This window comes from Scardinius erythrophthalmus, assembly GCF_964197995.2.
Source record: "Scardinius erythrophthalmus genome assembly, chromosome: 2".
NCBI classification, from domain to species: Eukaryota; Metazoa; Chordata; class Actinopteri; order Cypriniformes; family Leuciscidae; genus Scardinius; species Scardinius erythrophthalmus.
In genome coordinates this window covers 70439578-70459300 of record NC_138222.1, presented here as the reverse complement: position 1 = coordinate 70459300, position 19723 = coordinate 70439578, and the positions used below count along the sequence as shown (strand labels likewise).

Genomic DNA, 19723 nt, shown 5'->3' with positions numbered 1-19723 from the left:
GTGTCAGATCCACTGCGAGAAGAGAGATCTGTCCGGCTTGCCTGCGCTTCATCACTCCTCCTCTGCAGCGCTACTCTCCACTACACTTCAGGCGAGGCGAGGCGCATCTCAAGCAAGCCTATTGAGCTGAGACACATGTATGCGGCTGAGCCATGTTAAAAAAATAAAGTCTAGTAAAAGACGATCTACTGTCTCATATAAATATCCGAAGATAGATACACTTCACACTAACCACCATATATTCATGATGCATCATCATCCTGTCCATGCTAGCTTTGTGCTCATGTAATAAATGCATGCTGTTGTTAAGGGGGCGTCGTCTCGGTCGTCTTTACTCTATCATCGATCATCGATCATCTATTTCGCACACAGGCTATTTCTACAGTCGATCCATGAGGGAAAAATCCTTCTACAGATCTATGGATTTGTTTCATTGTTTCATATTCAATCGCTTCGTAAAAACAGAAAACACACATATGCATGTTCACACCGCAAAGATTATTACACAAAAACCGATAACAGAATTAAACTGAATATAAGCGTCATTCCTCATCTGATGACGTCTGTTTTATTGGGATCGCGCTATTTATGGAAAGTGAAAGTAAAGGAGGAAAATAGGGAGCACGCTTCATAGATTCTGATTTTCGTCTATTTTATCGTGTATTTCGACTCTATTATTGTGTCGAACAGCTCATATTCATCTAAACCAACCGGATTACTGTGATTTAACGGACGAGTCTCTGTCTCCGGTGAGTAAATGTTTCCTCGTTGAACACGACAGACAGTCTGATCATATCTCTCTCATATTATTCGCGTGTTTGAGGGAAAAATCCCGCAGAGTTTGTTTTATTTGAGTCTGTCTGTATTTTCACAGGAATGATGTCGATTATCATCATCGCTTTACTGGTGAATCTCCTCATAGAGACTTCTGGTAAGAACAAAACAAACAGGGTTGGATTCATTCAGATGGCTAAATATTCCACACAGGCCTGCTGTTGTAACGTGGTGTGCTGTTCTGGTTTAGCCTAGTTTTCTCTCCTCGGTTTGCCCTTTTTTTCTAAAAAATATCGAGTGTCCATTGGAATATCCAGTGGCGGATGGTGAATAAAATTCGGTCTGTGGTATTCCAGAATTACAGCCATGAAACAAGTCCAGCAAGCGTGGCACCTTGACCTTGATAGCCTACACCTGGTTATTCATAAAATCAACTATGATGACTTAATTTACCAGTTTCAATTAAATTTCGGATACCTCCATGACCGATTTAAACAATTGAGACAGAGGACAACTATGTACAAAAAAATAACACTTTACAATAAGGTTTAGGTTTCACTAGTTAACATTAGTAAACTAGTTAACATAAACTAAGAATGAACAATACTTCTACAGCATTTATTAATCTTAGTTCATTTTAATTTCAACAACATGAACAAACTATGAACAACTGGATTTTTATTAACTAACATTAAGAAAGATTGTAACACTTTACAATAAGGTAAATTAGTTACCTACCTAGTTAACATGAACTAAGAATGAACAAAACTTCTACAGCATTTATTAATCTTAGTTCATTTTATTTTCAACATTTACTAAAAAATTATTAAAATCAAAGGTTGTATTTGTTAACATTAGTAGTTGCACTGTGAACTAACATGAACAAACAATGAACAGCTGTATTTTTTATTAACTAACATTAACAAATATTAATAAATACTGTAACAAATGTATTGCTCATTGTCAGTTCATGTTCATTAATACATTATCAGATGTTAACAAATGAAATCTTATTCAGCAGTGACGGCTTGTGTTGGTCTTCCCTTGATCACTAGTCCGGGTTTTGCTGAAGACTACAGTTTGTCTGGTCAGAACAATGATTATTAAATGTGCAGAGGCTATGTGTGGTTCTGTGAATACAAAAGACAAATATAAATTTGGATATAAACATGTAAAAACACAACACAGTATTAATAAAGCTTATTTGATAAAACGTACTCGGTTACTAACGTAACCTCGGTTCTCTCTAGAGAGAGGAACGAGTACTGCGTAGAATACGCTAGGGGAAAATCCTTTTCCACGAGAATACTGAAGCCAAAAAAATTATCCTTTAATTTTGTATTAATGTAAAACGCGTTGCGGCAGCATACAGACATAGGCGAGGCAGCTCGCGCGCCTATTGGCTGGTCTGCTGGCAACTGCTTAAGCCTATCGAGCGAGACCTAGAGTGACGTCAGACCCAATGAGGGCGCTTCGCGCCCTCTGCGTCACGTCCCGCCGAAACGGGCGTGGCTTAGGTCTATAAATACCGCTCGCAGGCATTATTTCTCTGGTTTTTCATAGTCGAAGCAACCAGAGCGCGTGCAGGCACGGCAGGATACGCAGTACTCGTTCCTCTCTCTAGAGAGAACCGAGGTTACGTTAGTAACCGAGTACGTTCTCTTACGAGAGATACTCTCGTACTGCGTAGAATACGCTAGGGGAACCTACTGTAAAACGCCGTGCGTGCTGGGATCTGATACCATAGACTCAAGGGCGACAGCCCGGAGTTCATACAGTACATAATCACCCAGGGGACCCACAGGGAATCCTGGAAGAAAGGGGGGTTAGCCACTATCTTCCTTATAGCAGCATAGAGCAAGGATTGCAATACTCAATAGCTGCATAACTGACAGCGCCAGCTATGAGATTTTGGCCATACTAGACCGACAGTAGTCTGGCCTGTAGTGCGGGAACCTCTAGGTTGTAAAACCTTATAAATGTAGACGGAGAGGCCCAGCCTGCCGCCATACAAATATCTTGCAAGGCAATCCCACTTGACCATGCCCACGATGAAGCCATGCTTCTCGTGGAGTGCGCTTTGACACCCAGCGGGCACTGCATGCCCTTGGTGTCACATGCCTGTCCTGTCTTGTGCTGCACATGGGTGTTTTGTTATTTTGGGCCATGTGCTCATGTCATTGTCTGATCCCTCCCACTTGTTATCTGATTATTGTTTGAGTTCTCCCACCTGTTCCCTCTTGATTAGTTCCCTTTATTAGTCCCCTCTTGTTTGCAGTCTGTGTCGGTTCATTGTCTTTTGTTTCCTGTTTCCCCGAGATCTTCCAGAGTGTTTAGTCTGTTATTATTTTTGTATTTACTTAGTTCTGTTTTCCCCCTCGTGGGTTTTGTTTTGTGTTTTTATTTAATAAATACTTATTTCTCCAGCTTTTGAGTCCTCACACCTTTTTGTTTGTAGTCAGCCGTCACAGAATGAACCGACCATTTATGAGGACTCAGCGGAGGAAGGATTTGCCCAAACCACCGGCTTCTCCTGTGCCATGCCCTCAATATGAACGCATATTGAAGTTCAGAGACTTGACTTCTCTTCGCCAACAGGGGACCAACGTGAGGGAGTTTGCCCAGAGATTCAGTGCTGCGGCAGAGGGACTGAGACTTGGTGATGCGGCTCTGAAGGATTTATTTAGTTATGCCCTTGATGAGCCAATATCATTTGAGGTAATGAGAGGACTGTCATTTTTGACATTTGAGGGGTTTGTGAGACTCCTTGATCGTCACGACAACTCTCCAGCTAAGGAGGTTAGAGTTTCTCCAGAAGTGGCAGCATCTCCAGAGGAGGTTATTCTCACACAACCTCAACCTCGAAAGCACAGGAGAAGGGGGGCTACTGTTGCTTCTCCTGATTCAGAGGCCCCTAGTCTGGTGGTCCCAGTTCCGGTGGTCCCAGTTCCGGTGGTCCCAGGTCCGGTGGTCCCGGGTTTAGTGGTCTCGAGTCGGGTGGTCCGGAGAGGGAGGAAGCAGGCGTCCTCTGTTCCTCAAGACATGGAGGTCGTCACGTCTGCCGAGCCAGAGACTGTTCACGTCACGTCTGCCCAGCCAGAGACTGTTCACGTCACGTCTGCCCAGCCAGAGACTGATCACGTCACGTCTGCCCAGCCAGAGACTGTTCACGTCACGTCTGCCCAGCCAGAGACTGTTCACGTCACGTCTGCCCAGCCAGAGACTGTTCACGTCACGTCTGCCCAGCCAGAGACTGTTCACATCACGTCTGCCCAGCCGGAGCCTGGTCACGTCACGCCTGCCGAGCCTGTGTCTTCGGACAAGATGGCCGCCGCCGAGAGTGCTCCCGTCACGTCTGCCGAGCCTGTGTCTTCGGACAGGATGGCCGCTACCGAGAGTGTTCCCGTCACGTCTGCCGAGCCTGTGTCTTCGGACAAGAGGGCTGCCGCCGAACCTGTTCGCGTCAAGCCTGCCGAGCCTGTGTCTTCGGACAAGATGGCCGCCACCGAGAGTGTTCCCGTCACGTCTGCCGAGCCTGTGTCTTCGGACAAGATGGCCGCCGCCGAACCTGTTCACGTCACGCCTGCCGAGCCTGTGCCTTCGGACAAGATGGTCGCCGTAGAGCCAGGGTCTGTTCCTGAGCCGGAGCCAGTGTCTGTTCCTGAGCCGGAGCCAGTGTCTGTTCCTGAGCCGGAGCCAGTGTCTGTTCCTGAGCCGGAGCCAGTGTCTGTTCCTGAGCCGGAGCCAGTGTCTGTTCCTGAGCCGGAGCCAGTGTCTGTTCCTGAGCCGGAGCCAGTGTCTGTTCCTGAGCCGGAGCCAGTGTCTGTTCCTGAGCCGGAGCCAGTGTCTGTTCCTGAGCCGGAGCCAGTGTCTGTTCCTGAGCCGGAGCCAGTGTCTGTTCCTGAGCCTGTTCCTGAGCCTGTTCCTGAGCCTGTTCCTGAGCCTGTTCCTGTGTCTGTTCCTGTGTCTATGTCTGTTCCTGGGCCGGTGGGGCCAGTTCCAGTGCCGGTTCCAGTGCCCGAGCCGGTGGTGCCGGTTCCAGTGCCCGAGCCGGTGGTGCCGGTTCCAGTGCCCGAGCCGGTGGTGCCGGTTCCAGTGCCCGAGCCGGTGGTGCCGGTTCCAGTGCCCGAGCCGGTGGTGCCGGTTCCTGTGCCTGAGCCCTGGCCGCCCGAGGGGTCGTCTCCGCCGTGGCCGCCCGAGGGGTCGTCTCCGCCGTGGCCGCCCGAGGGAAAGTCTCCGCCCTGGCCGCCCGAGGGAAAGTCTCCGCCCTGGCCGCCCGAGGGAAAGTCTCCGCCCTGGCCGCCCGAGGGAAAGTCTCCGCCCTGGCCGCCCGAGGGAAAGTCTCCGCCCTGGCCGCCCGAGGGAAAGTCTCCGCCCTGGCCGCCCGAGGGAAAGTCTCCGCCCTGGCCGCCCGAGGGAAAGTCTCCGCCCTGGCCGCCCGAGGGGTCTTCTCCGCCCTGGCCGCCCGAGGGGTCTTCTCCGCCCTGGCCGCCCGAGGGGTCTTCTCCGCCCTGGCCGCCCGAGGGGTGTTCTCCGCCCTGGCCGCCCGAGGGGTCTTCTCCGCCCTGGCCGCCCGAGGTGTCTTCTCCGCCCTGGCCGCCCGATGGACTCTCTGTTCCGCCCTGGCCATCCGATGGACTCTCGGCTCCACCCTGGACTCCAGAACTGTTTATTTTCCATGCCCCACCCTGGTCTGTCTCTCTTGTTCCCCCTGTCCCACCCTGGTCTGTCTTTGCTGTTCCCCCTGTCCCCCCCTGGTCTGTCCCTCCCGTCCCGCCCTGGTCTGTCCCTCCCGTCCCGCCCTGGTCTGTCCCTCCCGTCCCGCCCTGGTCTGTCCCTCCCGTCCCGCCCTGGTCTGTCCCTCCCGTCCCGCAATGGTCTGTCCCTCCCGTCCCGCAATGGTCTGTCCCTCCCGTCCCGCCCTGGTCTGTCCCTCCCGTCCCGCCCTGGTCTGTCCCTCCCGTCCCGCCCTGGTCTGTCCCTCCCGTCCCGCCCTGGTCTGTCCCTCCCTGGTCTGTCCCTCCCGTCCCGTCCCGCCCTGGTCTATCCTCCCGTCCCGCCCTTGTCTGATGGAGCGTCTGGTAGCCGCTCCGTAGGGAGGGGGTAATGTCACATGCCTGTCCTGTCTTGTGCTGCACATGGGTGTTTTGTTATTTTGGGCCATGTGCTCATGTCATTGTCTGATCCCTCCCACTTGTTATCTGATTATTGTTTGAGTTCTCCCACCTGTTCCCTCTTGATTAGTTCCCTTTATTAGTCCCCTCTTGTTTGCAGTCTGTGTCGGTTCATTGTCTTTTGTTTCCTGTTTCCCCGAGATCTTCCAGAGTGTTTAGTCTGTTATTATTTTTGTATTTACTTAGTTCTGTTTTCCCCCTCATGGGTTTTGTTTTGTGTTTTTATTTAATAAATACTTATTTCTCCAGCTTTTGAGTCCTCACACCTTTTTGTTTGTAGTCAGCCGTCACACTTGGTTGTGTAAGCTAGCGCTATCGCGTCCACTACCCATCTGGATAGGGTCTGTTTCGAAGCGGCTTGTCCCTTAGAACGTCCGCTGAACGAAACAAATAGCTGCTCCGTCTGTCTGAAAACAGACGAGCGAGACACATAAGCTCTTAACGCCCTGACTGGGCAAAGGGAGCTTTCGTCCATATTTCCTTCAGTGACCGGCAGGGCAGACAGGGAAATGACCTGTGCTCTGAACGGTGTATTGAGGGATTTAGGAACATAACCGTGCTTAGGTTTGAGTATAACTCTAGAGTCATTCGGCCCAAATTCCATGCACGTCGCGCTTACTGAGAGCGCGTGTAAGTCCCCTATGCGCTTCACTGAAGCGAGAGCCAGAAGAAACGCCGTCTTGAAAGACAGGTGTTTAAGATCAATCTCCTGCAAGGGCTCAAATGGATGACCTTTCATGGCTTCCAGTACCGTAGAAAGGTCCCATATAGGGACTGTGGGAGGTCTGGGAGGATTCAGTCTCTTAGCTCCACGAAGGAAGCGAATAACTAAATCATTCCTTCCAATAGACTGGCCGAGCGTGGTCGAAGAGAACACTGCTATGGCCGCTACATAGACTTTGAGCGTGGAAGGGGACCTGCCCTTATCCAACAGCTCCTGTAGGAAGGAAAGAACCTCCGTCACACCGCAATACAGGGGTGACACACCACGAGCTGTGCACCAGCTAGAGAACACTGACCATTTTGAGGCATAGAGACGTCGCGTAGACGGAGCTCTGGCCTGTGTGATAGTGTTTAGCACTCCCTGTGGGAGGTCAGCGGGTACCCGTTGATGGCCCACACATGGAGGGACCACAGCTCTGGGTGAGGATGCCAAATCGAGCCGTTGGCTTGAGAGAGGAGATCCCTCCTCAGAGGCACTGGCCACGGGGCGGTGCTTGCTAACTGCATCGCGATTGGGAACCAAGGTTGGCTCATCCAAAGTGGGGCTACAAGCAGCACTGAGCATCCTTCTTCCCTGACCCGTTCTATCACCTGAGTCAGGAGGGAGACGGGGGGGAAAGCGTAGAGAGGACGGCGAGGCCACTCGTGGGTCAGCGCGTCCTTGCTCTTCGAGAAAAATTCTGGACAGTGAGCGTTTTCCTGAGACGCGAACAGGTCTACTTCCGCTCTGCCGAATTTCTTCCACAGCAGCTGGACTGTCTGTGGGTGCAAAGACCATTCTCCTGTCGGAACTTGGTTCCTGGACAGTCTGTCTGGTCCTATGTTTAGGAGCCCTGGCACGTGCGCTGCTCTCAGCGAGAGCAGGTTGCTGCGGGCCCATATCAGGAGGCGCCTGGTTAGCCTGTACAGAGTCAGGGACCTGAGGCCGCCCTGGCGATTTATGTAGGACACCACTGAGACGTTGTCTGAACGTATTAGCACGTGGTGCCCCTGTATGAGGGGACAAAAGCGCGTGAGCGCTTTGCTCACTGCCAACATTTCGAGGCAGTTGATATGTAAGAGCTTCTCCCGCTTTGACCATAGGCCAAAAAACGGTCTGCCCTCGAGCAGCGCTCCCCATCCCGAGGTGGATGCGTCCGTGGACACCACCATCACTCTCGAGGAAGTCCCCAGGCTTACACCTGATTGGTACCAGTCTTTTGCCTCCCAAGGTTTCAAAGCTGCAATGCATGCTCGATTGACCTTGACGCGAAGCTGACCGGAGGCCCACGCTGAGCGTGGTACTCTCTTTCTGAGCCAGAACTGCAGTGGGCGCATGCGCAGAAGGCCCAACTGGAGAACTGAAGATGCTGAGGCCATCAGGCCGAGCATCCTTTGAAAGGCTTTGAGAGGGACTATCGCGCCGCAGCGGAACGCGCCGGCTGCGCGACGAATGTCTAGTGTGCGCTGAGATGACAGGCGTGCTGTCATTAGCAGCGAGTTCAGCTCTATTCCCAGAAAAGATATAATCTGTCTGGGGAAAAGTGAGCTCTTCTCCCAATTCACTGCGAGACCGAGATTCTCGAGGTGATCGAGTAAAATGGTCCTGTGCTCTACGAGCTCTGAGTGAGATTGGGCTAGAATCAGCCAGTCGTCCAGATAGTTCAGCACTCGTATGCCCCGTAATCTGAGGGGTGCGAGCGCTGCGTCCATGCACTTCGTAAATGTACGGGGTGCCAGGGACAAGCCGAAAGGCAGGACTGTGTACTGATATGCCTGGCCCTCGAAGGCGAATCTCAAAAATCGCCTGTGACGTGACGCTATCTGTATTTGAAAATACGCGTCTTTTAGATCTATTGAAACAAACCAGTCCCCCTGGCGGACGTGCGCGAGGATTTTTCTGGTTGTGAGCATCCTGAACTGGCGCTTCATAAGCGCTCTGTTCAACTGCCGCAGATCTAGTATGGGTCTGAGACCCCCGTCTTTTTTGGGCACCAGGAAGTATCTGCTGTAAAGCCCCCCCTCGCTTTGAGCTTGAGATAGGGGTTCTATAGCCCCTTTGCTCAACAGTTTCAAAATCTCGGCTCGAAGTAGATGGGCTACTTTCGATTCTACCGTGGTCTCGACGCGCGCCATGAAGCGGCGAGGGCGTCGGCGAAACTGCAGCGAATAGCCTCCTTTTATGATGTTCAGCACCCATCTCGAAACCCCGGGAAGCTTTTCCCACGCAGGTGCGCGAGTAGCTAGGGGCCGGATGCGAAGCGCGCTCTGATCGGCTCGCGATACAGCGGCTTTTGTGTGCTGTGACATAAGCGTCGCGCTCATGACATCTGAGGCAGGGGGCGCGCTGATAACAGCGGGCAGAATGCCCGCGCTCGACTCCTCCGCAGTGTTTAGCTGAGAGGAGGAGGGCTGGGCTAGTTTCATGTCTGTGTGTGGGCGTGGGCGCGGAGCGGCGGGCACGTACACCACCTTTACAGCATTGCTGATTTACAGCATTGCATGATTTCGGGGCCTCTGGCTTCAACACAACCTTCTGCCGCGGGCCACGCGGGGCGGGGCGGCGGCCGGATGAGCGAGAGCGCGGTCTCGAGCTCTGGGCTTGGCGGCGTTGAGAAGAGGAGGCGGCGGGCGGAGGCTTAGGCTGTGAGCTCTGAGCAGACGGTTTCGCACGGCCTGCTGCAGAACTGGAGCGCTTCGGGAGGAAGTGCTTCATGGCCTGGGTCGCTTTCTGCACCTCAGCGAACCTATCGGCGAAATCTTTGACCGAGGTTCCGAAGAGGCCGGCAGGGGAAAGCGGCGCGTCGAGGAACGCGGTGCGCTCCGACTCAGACATGTCAGAGAGCGTAAGCCACAGATGTCTCTCAGACACGGTGAGCGAGGCCATGCTCCGTCCGATGGCCTGTGCTGCTGACTTGGTGGCGCGAAGAGCGAGGTCTGTAGCGCTCCTCAAGTCCGGCACACAGATTGCGTCAGGTCCTTTCTCGTCCAGCTGGCGGAGGAGATCGGCCTGGTATATCTGAAGCGTGGCCATGGTGTGCAACGCTGACGCGGCCTGCCCGGCGGCGGAGAAAGCGCGGCGGAGCAGGGTTGACGTCGTGCGGCAGGCTTTTGAGGGCAGCGCCATCTTAGCACGCCGTCCAGCGGAGGGCGGGCATAAGTGCGCTGCGATAGCCTCTTCAACCGGCGGCAGGGAGTGGTAGCCTCTGTTCTTTGCGTCGTCAACAGCGGAGAACGCCAAAGAGACAGAGGACCGAGTCCTGGCCGAAAAAGGGGAGTCCCAAGATTTAGCGACTTCTTCATGAAGCTCAGGAAGAAAGGGCGCTGGCTTGGATGCAGGTGAAACGCGCTCCCCAGGCAGGAAGTAGCCGTCCAGCCGGTTATGAGCAGGCTGCTCAGGCGTAATCCACTCGAGTCCGAGGCTCGCCGTGGCCTGAGTGAGCACGCGCATGAGCTCCGCCTCAATGCTCGCTCTCTTTCCCGTAGAAGCACGGGCAGGAGGGGTGGGGTCCTCAGAGCCCGCCCAATCCTCACTGCCTGATGCTATGAGAGAGCAGGAATCCTCCTCTCGAAGCAGCGCGTCGATCTCATCAGCGTCATCGACAGAAGCGGCGGCAGACCGCGGCCGCTGTCCGTCCGTGAGCGAAGCTGATGAAACCGGAGAAGCAGGCGGGCGCACCGGCGAGCTTTGACGGCTGAGAGAGGGCTCCGGGATCCGCTGAGCGCGGCGCTTCTTACGGCGCGGCACAACAGCAGGTGTGGGCGCAGTCTCGGTGAACAGTGCCAAGCGAGTCCTCAGAGTCGCTAAAGGCAACAGCTCGCAGTGATGGCAGCCGCCATCAGCGAGCGCGAGAGCTGCGTGTTCTTGACCCAGGCAGGAAGCGCAGATGACATGGCGGTCCCCGTCGCTGAGTGCGGCTCTGCACGAGCCACAAGCAGGCATCTTGAAAAAGACGCAGCTCTTTTAGATAGTGTGAGTCGCGCCGGCGAACACACACACACAGTGCAATGAAAAGGATATAGGCGCTGGATAGCGCAGCAGGAAGGCGATGAAGGCGGCGCGGCCAGCAGCTTCTTCGACTCGTCCCGCTGAGGTGCTCCTTCAACAGCGCGGCTTCTTCTCAGATCCAGCGATGTGAGTTGCTTCGCTGAAGGATGAAAAACCAGAGAAATAATGCCTGCGAGCGGTATTTATAGACCTAAGCCACGCCCGTTTCGGCGGGACGTGACGCAGAGGGCGCGAAGCGCCCTCATTGGGTCTGACGTCACTCTAGGTCTCGCTCGATAGGCTTAAGCAGTTGCCAGCAGACCAGCCAATAGGCGCGCGAGCTGCCTCGCCTATGTCTGTATGCTGCCGCAACGCGTTTTACATTAATACAAAATTAAAGGATAATTTTTTTGGCTTCAGTATTCTCGTGGAAAAGGATTTTACCCTAGCGTATTCTACGCAGTACGAGAGTATCTCTCGTAAGAGAACACTGATCAATAAAAGGTAATATATAATATTTGAATAAATTGGAATTGGTGTTCAATATAATGTGACAAATGGTGCGTTCAAGTCATGTCATAAAGATCATATTTACGAGTTGAACACACATGAACGCCACCACAATGTCGTAAACACGAGTGGAAAGCTCTGGATTTTTTACAGCCCCGATCTACGAGTTGTCGGCAGTGGCGGCTTGTCCATAGGGGGCGCTGGGGCGCCGCCCCCATCAACATTTCAGAAATTAACATGTGTAAAAACATTATATTAAAATGAAAAAAAAAAAAAAAATAGTTTACTCATGTGCCGGCTGGTAGTAAGAGCCTCAGAATGTAATAAAAACTGTCTTTAATCGATTAACTATTTACTATGTTTTTCAATACGTTTCATGGGCGAGGGACGCCGGACACATGGGTGTCTATGTGAGTACACAAATTCTCGGGCAGCATGTGACCTGAAGCTGGTCTCTGATTGGTTTCTTAAAGATCCTCCTCGGGGCGCAAGTCGTTGCGTCCCTGGCCAATCATAATTGGATACATGTTATTTTATCCAATCTGATTGGTTCTCGTCACCTGTCATTCAACTGTACGCGGCGGAAAATAACCATCCTTGCCTGCTACTACGCTGATCACTTTTTATTACGCAATGGCAGCAGTTAATCCAAATTCTGTTATTTATTTACAAAAAAACCCTTTCTCAATACTTTCGCTTAAAAAAAAAAAAAAAAGATTAAGGATCTCGGACCGGAACAACCAGATTTACACATCCAGCAGCAGGCAAGTGACAGAGGACGAAGCATGGTAACGTTAAGTGTGTGCGCCATGGTGATGCAGGATTGACTGACAGCAGATGAGCTCTGACACGGTGGGCATCGCAGTACAACAGCCACGTTACAACAAACAAATGCTAACTTATGAGACGTTGAAGAGAGACCGGAATATGATGGCAGACATCGCAAACATATGTTTCAATGTGCAGGTTTTTTTACATATAACGTACGTCGTCTTTTTGTCTGGTACTAATAATCTTCACTAAGTTAGCTAAACACTAAGTTAGCATGAGTTTTATTTATTTTATATTTATTTGACAGGGACAAATGCATAGAACATTGCTTTATGAAGAATACAAAATAGATGCCATGCAATTCATAAAGCTTTTCTGCTGAAGGAAGCATGAAGTGCTCTAATGTCCTGGAAGTCCAGAGTCAACGCAGCCGTCTACCAGGACATTTAGAGCACGTCAGGCTTCCTTCAGCAGAAAAGCTTTATGAAGATGAAGATGATTTTCATTTTTCAGCAGGATTTTCACCTGCCCACACTGCCAAAATAACCAAAACCTGGTTCAATGACCATGGGATTACTGTGTAACTACTACAGTGTGATTTCATGTAATATTCTAATTTGCAAAAATTTTGATTTCGTGGGTTCCATAAGCTGTAAGCCATAATCATCAAAATTATAACAAATCAATGCTTATAATATCTCACTTTGCAAGCAATCAGCCTTTTTTATAAAATTAGTTTCACATTGAAGAATTCCTAAAATAATTTAACTTTTCCATGATATTCTAGTTTTTGGAAAGGGTCTGTATAAAGGAGAGCAACATTATGTTCAAGTAGGAAACATGCTTTTTGTTACTACTTTGTTGGTCTGAAATGTAAAAAAAAAAAAAAAAAAGAGATCAAAATAGCTTTTTAGTTTCTGCTTTGTATTTTGCCCCCCCCCCCCCCCCCCAAAAATAATTAGCACCAGCCGCCACTGGTTGTCGGTAGAGCTTAGATCGGGCCCAACAAATCAAGCCCAACCCTACCCGAGCCCGAGCACGTTGTGTCCGAGCCCGGCCCGGCCCGACACATTCACTGTAATTATGAGCCCGAGCCCGATTTAAACCCGACCATATGTGGGCCGTTATTACCAGGGGCGGCGCCAAAATATTTTTTAACGCAGGTGCTGCTGTGCTAGATCATTTAAGCTACAGGGGGGAGCTGCGCAGTTATATATATTATATAAATACTATTAATAAATGAGCAAAAATTGCCCACTCAATATTAAATATTCAGTTATTTTAATTATCACAATTAAAGTTTTAATTTTATTAAATTGAACAAACACAACATTCAGCATTCAATCAAATATTCTTAAAGATTAATAATGTTACTACAACATATTGTTATTTCAACATAATATGTGTGTGAGCAACAAGCAAGATTTGTAAATTCGGTGACAGCGTGTGTTACGAGTTTCAAATGGTGTACTGTAGGCTAAGTGACCGCGACGCGCCGGCGATTGCATGTCATGATTATATTAATTTGTCTGCTATAGGCCTATTGCTTTTTATGTATTAAATCCAGGCAATTGGAATGTATTAAAATTAAGATACAATTTATACAAAACAAAATTCACTTTAAAGAAAAGCTTTCTTCAAAACGAAACTTAACAAACTTTAAACTAAATGTGCTTATTTAATAGCTAAAACACGTAGGTTACTACAGACACTCTTTTTGTACAAATTGCAGCACATTCATTTAATTCTGAATTTTGCACATGTAAAGGAAAGGCATTTGTTTGTGCATAGTAAACATATCTGTAACATTTATCAAGTTCATGTGCGTGCATTTATTAATTATCGTATGAATAATGCGACAAGGAAGAAGCATGTAAACATTGTTTATTCGGAAATAATTGAATGGATCGGAAAAGTAACAAAAGAGGACATTGAGGCCTGAGGCTGACTACTATCATAATTTCTGCCATGGCAAGACTGCTTCATGTGTCTGTTCATCGTCGAAGTCCCCGTTTTTTTTTGCTGTCATAGGCGAGCAGCGTGCCGCATTTAATGCACGAGACAAAGCCAACACATATTGTCACTCCGCACGACTAGTTTAAAATGTTTCCATACCTCCGATTTTCCTCCAAACTTGCTCAAAGTTATTTCTTCTGTTTAAATTTTTTTCTTTGCTTCTTCAAGCTCCATGTTGCACTTAAGCAGCAGAATAGTAGCCTACAGCACGCACAGCAGGTGTGATGCGTCACGCGTGCGAGACTGCGAGTGAGAGTGGACGAGACGCTACGCATGACACGTAACGTGCTTTAGCCTATCAAGGGCCCGACCCGACCCGGCCCGAATACAGTGGCGGGAAATATCAGCCCGACCCGGCCCGCGGGTCGGGTCGGGTCGAGTCCGGGCTCGGGCTCGGGCAGAGAATCTAAGCTCTAGTTGTCGGTACGAGTTACTACAACACTTAAAGGTATTTAGCAGCGATATTGTCAGGCTTTTTTATTTACAGCAAAGTAAGCTGATTGCGTGTACAAAATATGATTGCAAATATTATAACAATATAATATTTTATTTATTTATTTATTTGATATGAACATAACAACAGTATTGGACAAACCAGATACATTGTTTCTAGTGTTATAGCAAAAACTGCTAATTTGCAACACAATATGTAACGATAAAGTTTACAGTGGCTTCATAAGTGAATTAAAAACGTACTCAGTTACTCGCGCGCCCATTGGCTGCTCTGCGGCAACTGCATCAGCCTACCGAGCGAGGCCTATAGTGACGTCAGACCAATGAGAGCGCTTCGCGCCCTCCGCGTCACGTCCCGCCGAAACGGGCGTGGCTAAGGCCTATAAACAAGGCTCGGAGGCAGCTGATACCTGGTTTTTCATCGCAGTGAATACGCAGCACTCGTTCCCTCTTCTAGAGAGAACCGAGGTTACGTTAGTAACCGAGTACGTTCTCTTACGAGAGGTCTCTCGTACTGCGTAAGTACCTTACGCTAGGAGACCCAATGCAAAACGCCGTGCGTGCTGGGATCTAACACCAATAACCCTGAAGGCAAAGCCCAGGATTTACAGTGCATAATCACCAAGGGAACTCAAAGAGAGTCCTGGAAAGAGGAGGGGGAACCACTCTATCCATATACAGCAGCGTCCATAGACGCAAACGTTTAACGTGACATCACACAGACAGGGCGGAACTGGCCTGAACTGATGTGGGAAGATGCGGGTCTTACACATTTGCCCATAGCATAAACAGTCGGCAGCGCACAGCGCTCAGCGACCTCAGTGTCCTGAATCAGCGAAACAGAATAGAATAGAATGAATAGAATGAGGCATTTATATAGCGCTTTCATATGTACTACTGTACACCCAAAGCGCTTTACAATCATATCAGGGGTCTCTCCTCAACCACCACCAGTGTGCACCATCCACTTGGATGAAACAGACAGCACTGATTCTTTAACACCGACAACAGCTTGGCCTGTAAGGCGGGAACCTCCAGGTTATAAAACCTTATAAATGTAGACGGTGAGGCCCAGCCCGCCACCATTCATATGTCTTGCAAGGAAATCCCGCTAGACCAAGCCCACGAAGAGGCCACGCCTCTCGTGGAGTGCGCTCTGACACCCAACGGGCACTGTAAGCCCTTGGCAGTGTACGCCAGCGCTATGGCGTCAACTATCCATCTGGATAGGCTCTGTTTCGAAGCAGCCAGTCCCTTGGAACGCCCGCTGAATGAAACAAACAGCTGCTCTGTCTGTCTGAAAACAGACGAGCGAGACACAATCCCCCTAACTGGGCAAAGAAAGCTTGCGTCTCCTTCCTCGTCAGAGACCGGTAGGGCGGACAGGGAAATGACCTGAGCCCGAAACGGTGTGTTAAGGGATTTTGGAACGTAACCATGCCTAGGTTTGAGTATGACTCTCGAGTCATTCGGCCCAAACTCCATGCACGCCGTGCTCACCGAGAGCGCGTGTAGGTCACCTATGCGCCGCGGTTTAAGGGTGAAATGCCCCGAGCTGTGCTCCAGCCGGAAAACACCAACCACTTTGAGGAATAGAGCCGTCTGGTAGACGGAGCTCTAGCCTGAGTGATAGTATTTAGCACTCCCTCTGGGAGGTCAGCGGGTACCCGTTGAGCGCCCATACGTGAAGGGACCACAACTCCGGGTGAGGATGCCAAACCGAACCCCTGGCCTGAGAGAGGAGGTCCCTCCTCATTGGCACTGGCCATGGGGCAGTGTCCACTAGCTGCATCAGAACTGGGAACCACGGTTGGTTCTTCCAGAGCGGTGCTACGAGCAACACTGAGCATCTCTCTTCCCTGATCTGTTTTATCACCTGAGGCAGGAGAGAGACGGGGGGGGGGGAACATAGAGCGGGCAGCACGGCCACGCTTGGGCCAGCGCGCTTTTGCTCTTGGAGAAAAATTTCGGACAGTGAGCGTTTTCGCGAGCCCATAACAGGAGGCGTTCCGCCAGCCTGTATAAGTTTCGGGACCTGAGACCGCCCTGCCGATTTATGTAGGACACCACCGACATGTTGTCCGAGCGGACTAAGACGTGGTGGCCCTTTATCTGAGGACAGAAGCGCGTCAGCGCGTTGTCCACTGCCAGCATTTCTAGGCAGTTTATATGTTGAAGCTTTTCCCGTTCTGACCACTGGCCAAAGAACGGTCTGCCCACGAGCATCCCGAGGTGGAGGCGTCCGTCGACACCACTTTCACCCTCAAGGAAGTCACCAGGCTTACACCTGATTGGTACCAGTCGTTCGCATTCCAAGGTTTCAGAGCTAAGACGCAAGTCTGATCGACCTTGAGACGAAGCTGACCGGATGCCCACGCTCTGCGTGGTACCCGCGCTTTTAACCAGAACTGCAGAGGGTGCATGCGGAGCAAGCCCAGCTGGAGAACTGATGATGCTGAGGCCATGAGACCCAGCACCCTCTGAAATTTCCTGAGCGGGACGGTCGCGCCACAGCGGAAAAAGCTTGCTGCGCGCTGAATGTCTAGTGCGCGCTGTGATGACAGCCGCGCTATCATGGACTGCGAGTCCAGAACTGTGCCCAGAAAAGATATCGTCTGACTGGGGTTCAGAGAACTCTTCGCCCAATTGACTCTTAGACCTAGATTCTCGAGGTGTTCGAGTAAAACGGTCCTGTGCTCTATGAGCTCAGAGTGTGATTGAGCTAGAATAAGCCAATCGTCCAAATAGTTCAACACTCGCATGCCCCGGAGTCTGAGGGGCGCGAGCGCTGTGTCCATGCACTTCGTAAATGTAAGGGGGGCTAGGAACAAGCCGAACGGTAGGACTGTGTACTGATAAGCCTGGCCCTCGAAGGCGAATCTCAAGTATCGCCTGAGACGTGACGCTATCTGTATTTGAAAATACGCGTCCTTCAGATCTATTGACATAAACCAGTCTCCTCTGCGAATTTGTGCGAGGATTTTTCTGGTCGTGAGCATTTTGAATCGGCGTTTCGCCAATGCTTTGTTCAACTGTCTTAGATCCAGTATGGGTCTGAGACCCCCGTATTTCTTCGGTACCAGGAAGTATCTGCTGTACAGCCCCCCTTTGCTTTGAGCTTGAGATAAAGGCTCTATAGCCCCTTTGCTCAACAGTTTCGATATTTCGGCTCGAAGTAGGTGTGCTACTTCTGTATTCACGTGGTTTCGACGTGCGCCGTCACAGGGCGAGGGCGTCGACAGAACTGTAGCGAATAGCCTCCTTTTATAATGTCTAGCACCCATTCCGAAACCCCGGGAAGCGCTGCCCACGCATCTGCATGGGTGGCTAGGGGTTGAATGCGAGGCGGGGTGCGCGCTGATCACAGCGGGCAGAATGCCCGCGCTCGACCCCGCTACGTGTTTAACCGAGTGAGGGAGGGCTGGGTGAGTCCCGTAGGACTTATAATGTCTGAGTAAGTGTGGGCGCGGGGGAGCGGGCACATTTACTGCTTCGAGCGTACCGTCTGCCTGAGCAGAGTGAATGCGCACAGGTTTCGTTTTTACAGAAACCGTGAGACATGCAGAACATAGTGTTTGTGGGCACTGGGCAGTGGGCACGTTTACTATGTTGGGTGCGCGATCGACCTGAGTCGTTTTATGAGCGCGGGCCCTGTGTGAAGGGCTGTGCTTGTGTGTAGGGATGGGCACTGGGCAGTGGCTGGGCATCTTTTCTACACTTATAGAACAATCGGCCATGGCCGGGACACCAGAAAATACACTCTTTATGGGATTTATCTGGGTAGCCGTAAAAACGGCTTTTGTGTGCAGGCAAGCGGGCAGCTGTCCGGCTTGTACACTGCAGAATACACTGGAACAGTCACATTTCCTGGAACTGAACGAGCGACGAGCTTCGGTGAAAGTCCGGCCACGGCGGGACTCGAACACCGACGCTTTCCTAGGCGTGCTAGGATGGCTTCGGGGCTTCAGGCTTCACCGCAATCCTTGGCTGTGGCCCACGCGAGAGCGAGGCCTCGAGCTACGGTCCTGTCGGCGCTGCGACGAGGCGGCGGGGGGGGGGGGCGGAGGCTGCGGCTGTGAGCTCCGAGCGGGTGGTTTCGCACGGCCTGTGACGCTTTCTGCACCTCGGCGAATCTCTCCACGAAGTCGTTGACAGAGGATCCGAATAGGCCAGCAGAAGAAAGCGGGGCGTCGAGGAACCCGGTGCGCTCAGGCTCAGACATCTCCGAGAGCGTCAGCCATAAGTGTCTCTCAGCAACGGTGAGAGAAGCCATGCTCCGTCCTATGGCATGTGCAGCGGACAGCAGGCCGAGATACGAAGCGCTTCTCAGGTCCGCCACGCAGATTGCATCTGGTCCCATCTCGTCCAGCTTTCGGAGGAGATCGGCCTGGAAAATCTGCAGCCTGCCCAGCGGCGGAGAAGCGTGACCGAGCAGTGTTGACGTCATGCGGCAGGCTTTAGAGGGCAGAGCAGATTTTGCACGCCGTCCAGCAGAGGGCGGGCAAAGGTGGGCTGCTATCGCCTCTTCGACCGGCGGAAGTGAATGGTATCCTCTGCTCTTAGCACCGTCAACAGTGGAGTATGCTGGAGAAACAGACGAGCGCATTCGAGCTGAGAAAGGAGCGTTCCAAGCCTTGGCGACTTCTTCTGCAACTCAGGAAGAAAGGGTGCCGGTTTGGACTCAAGTGAAGCACGCTCCCCAGGGAGGAAGAAACCATCCAGCCGGTTGTGAGAGGGAAGGTCAGGCGTAGACCACTCGAAGCCGAGGCTCGCCGCGGCCAGCGCGAGTACACGCATCAGTTCCATCTCGATGCTAGCTCTTTTGCTTGGTTTACTAGCAGAAGATCCACAGAGCTCGCCCCAATCCTCGCTGCCCGATGCCAGCAGAGAGCAGGTGTCATCTTCTCCAGATGCGGCTTTCAAGTCAGCATCCTCGATAGAAGCGGCGGCGGTGCATCAGGAAGCGACTCAACTGAAGCCGGCGAAGCAAGCGGGCGAACCGGCGAGCTTTGGCGGACTGGAGAAGGTTCCGGGACCTGCTGAGCGCGGCGCTTTTTACGGCGCGGCAGCGCAGCGGGCGGAAGTGCAGGCTCGGAGAAAGCTGCCAGGCGAGTCCTCAGAGTCACCATAGGCAGTAGCTCGCAGTGAGGGCAGCCGCCGTCAGCGAGCGCGAGCGCTGTATGATCTTCACCCAGACAGGAAACGCAGATAACATGGCGGTCCCCGTCGCTGAGTGGGGCTCTGCACGAGCCGCATGAAGGCATCTTAAAAAAGACGCGAGCTCTTTTAGAGTGTGTGTCGCGCCGGCGAACACACACACACAGAACAGAGAACA

General features: G+C 51.5%; 1 protein-coding gene across 22 annotated transcripts in view; it reads left to right on the top strand.

The window, feature by feature from the left end:
• Positions 1-477: 477 nt before the first annotated feature.
• LOC308683281 (butyrophilin subfamily 2 member A1-like) overlaps positions 478-19723 on the top strand; it is a 96623-nt gene continuing 77377 nt past the window's right edge. For all 22 annotated transcript variants that reach the window (XM_081353655.1, XM_081353656.1, XM_081353670.1 and 19 more), the window contains exons 1-2: positions 478-749; positions 875-931. In XM_081353655.1, coding sequence (XP_081209781.1) covers positions 877-931 — 55 coding nt within the window. In that variant the 5' untranslated portion in view covers positions 478-749; positions 875-876. The remainder of the gene's footprint in view (positions 750-874; positions 932-19723) is intronic.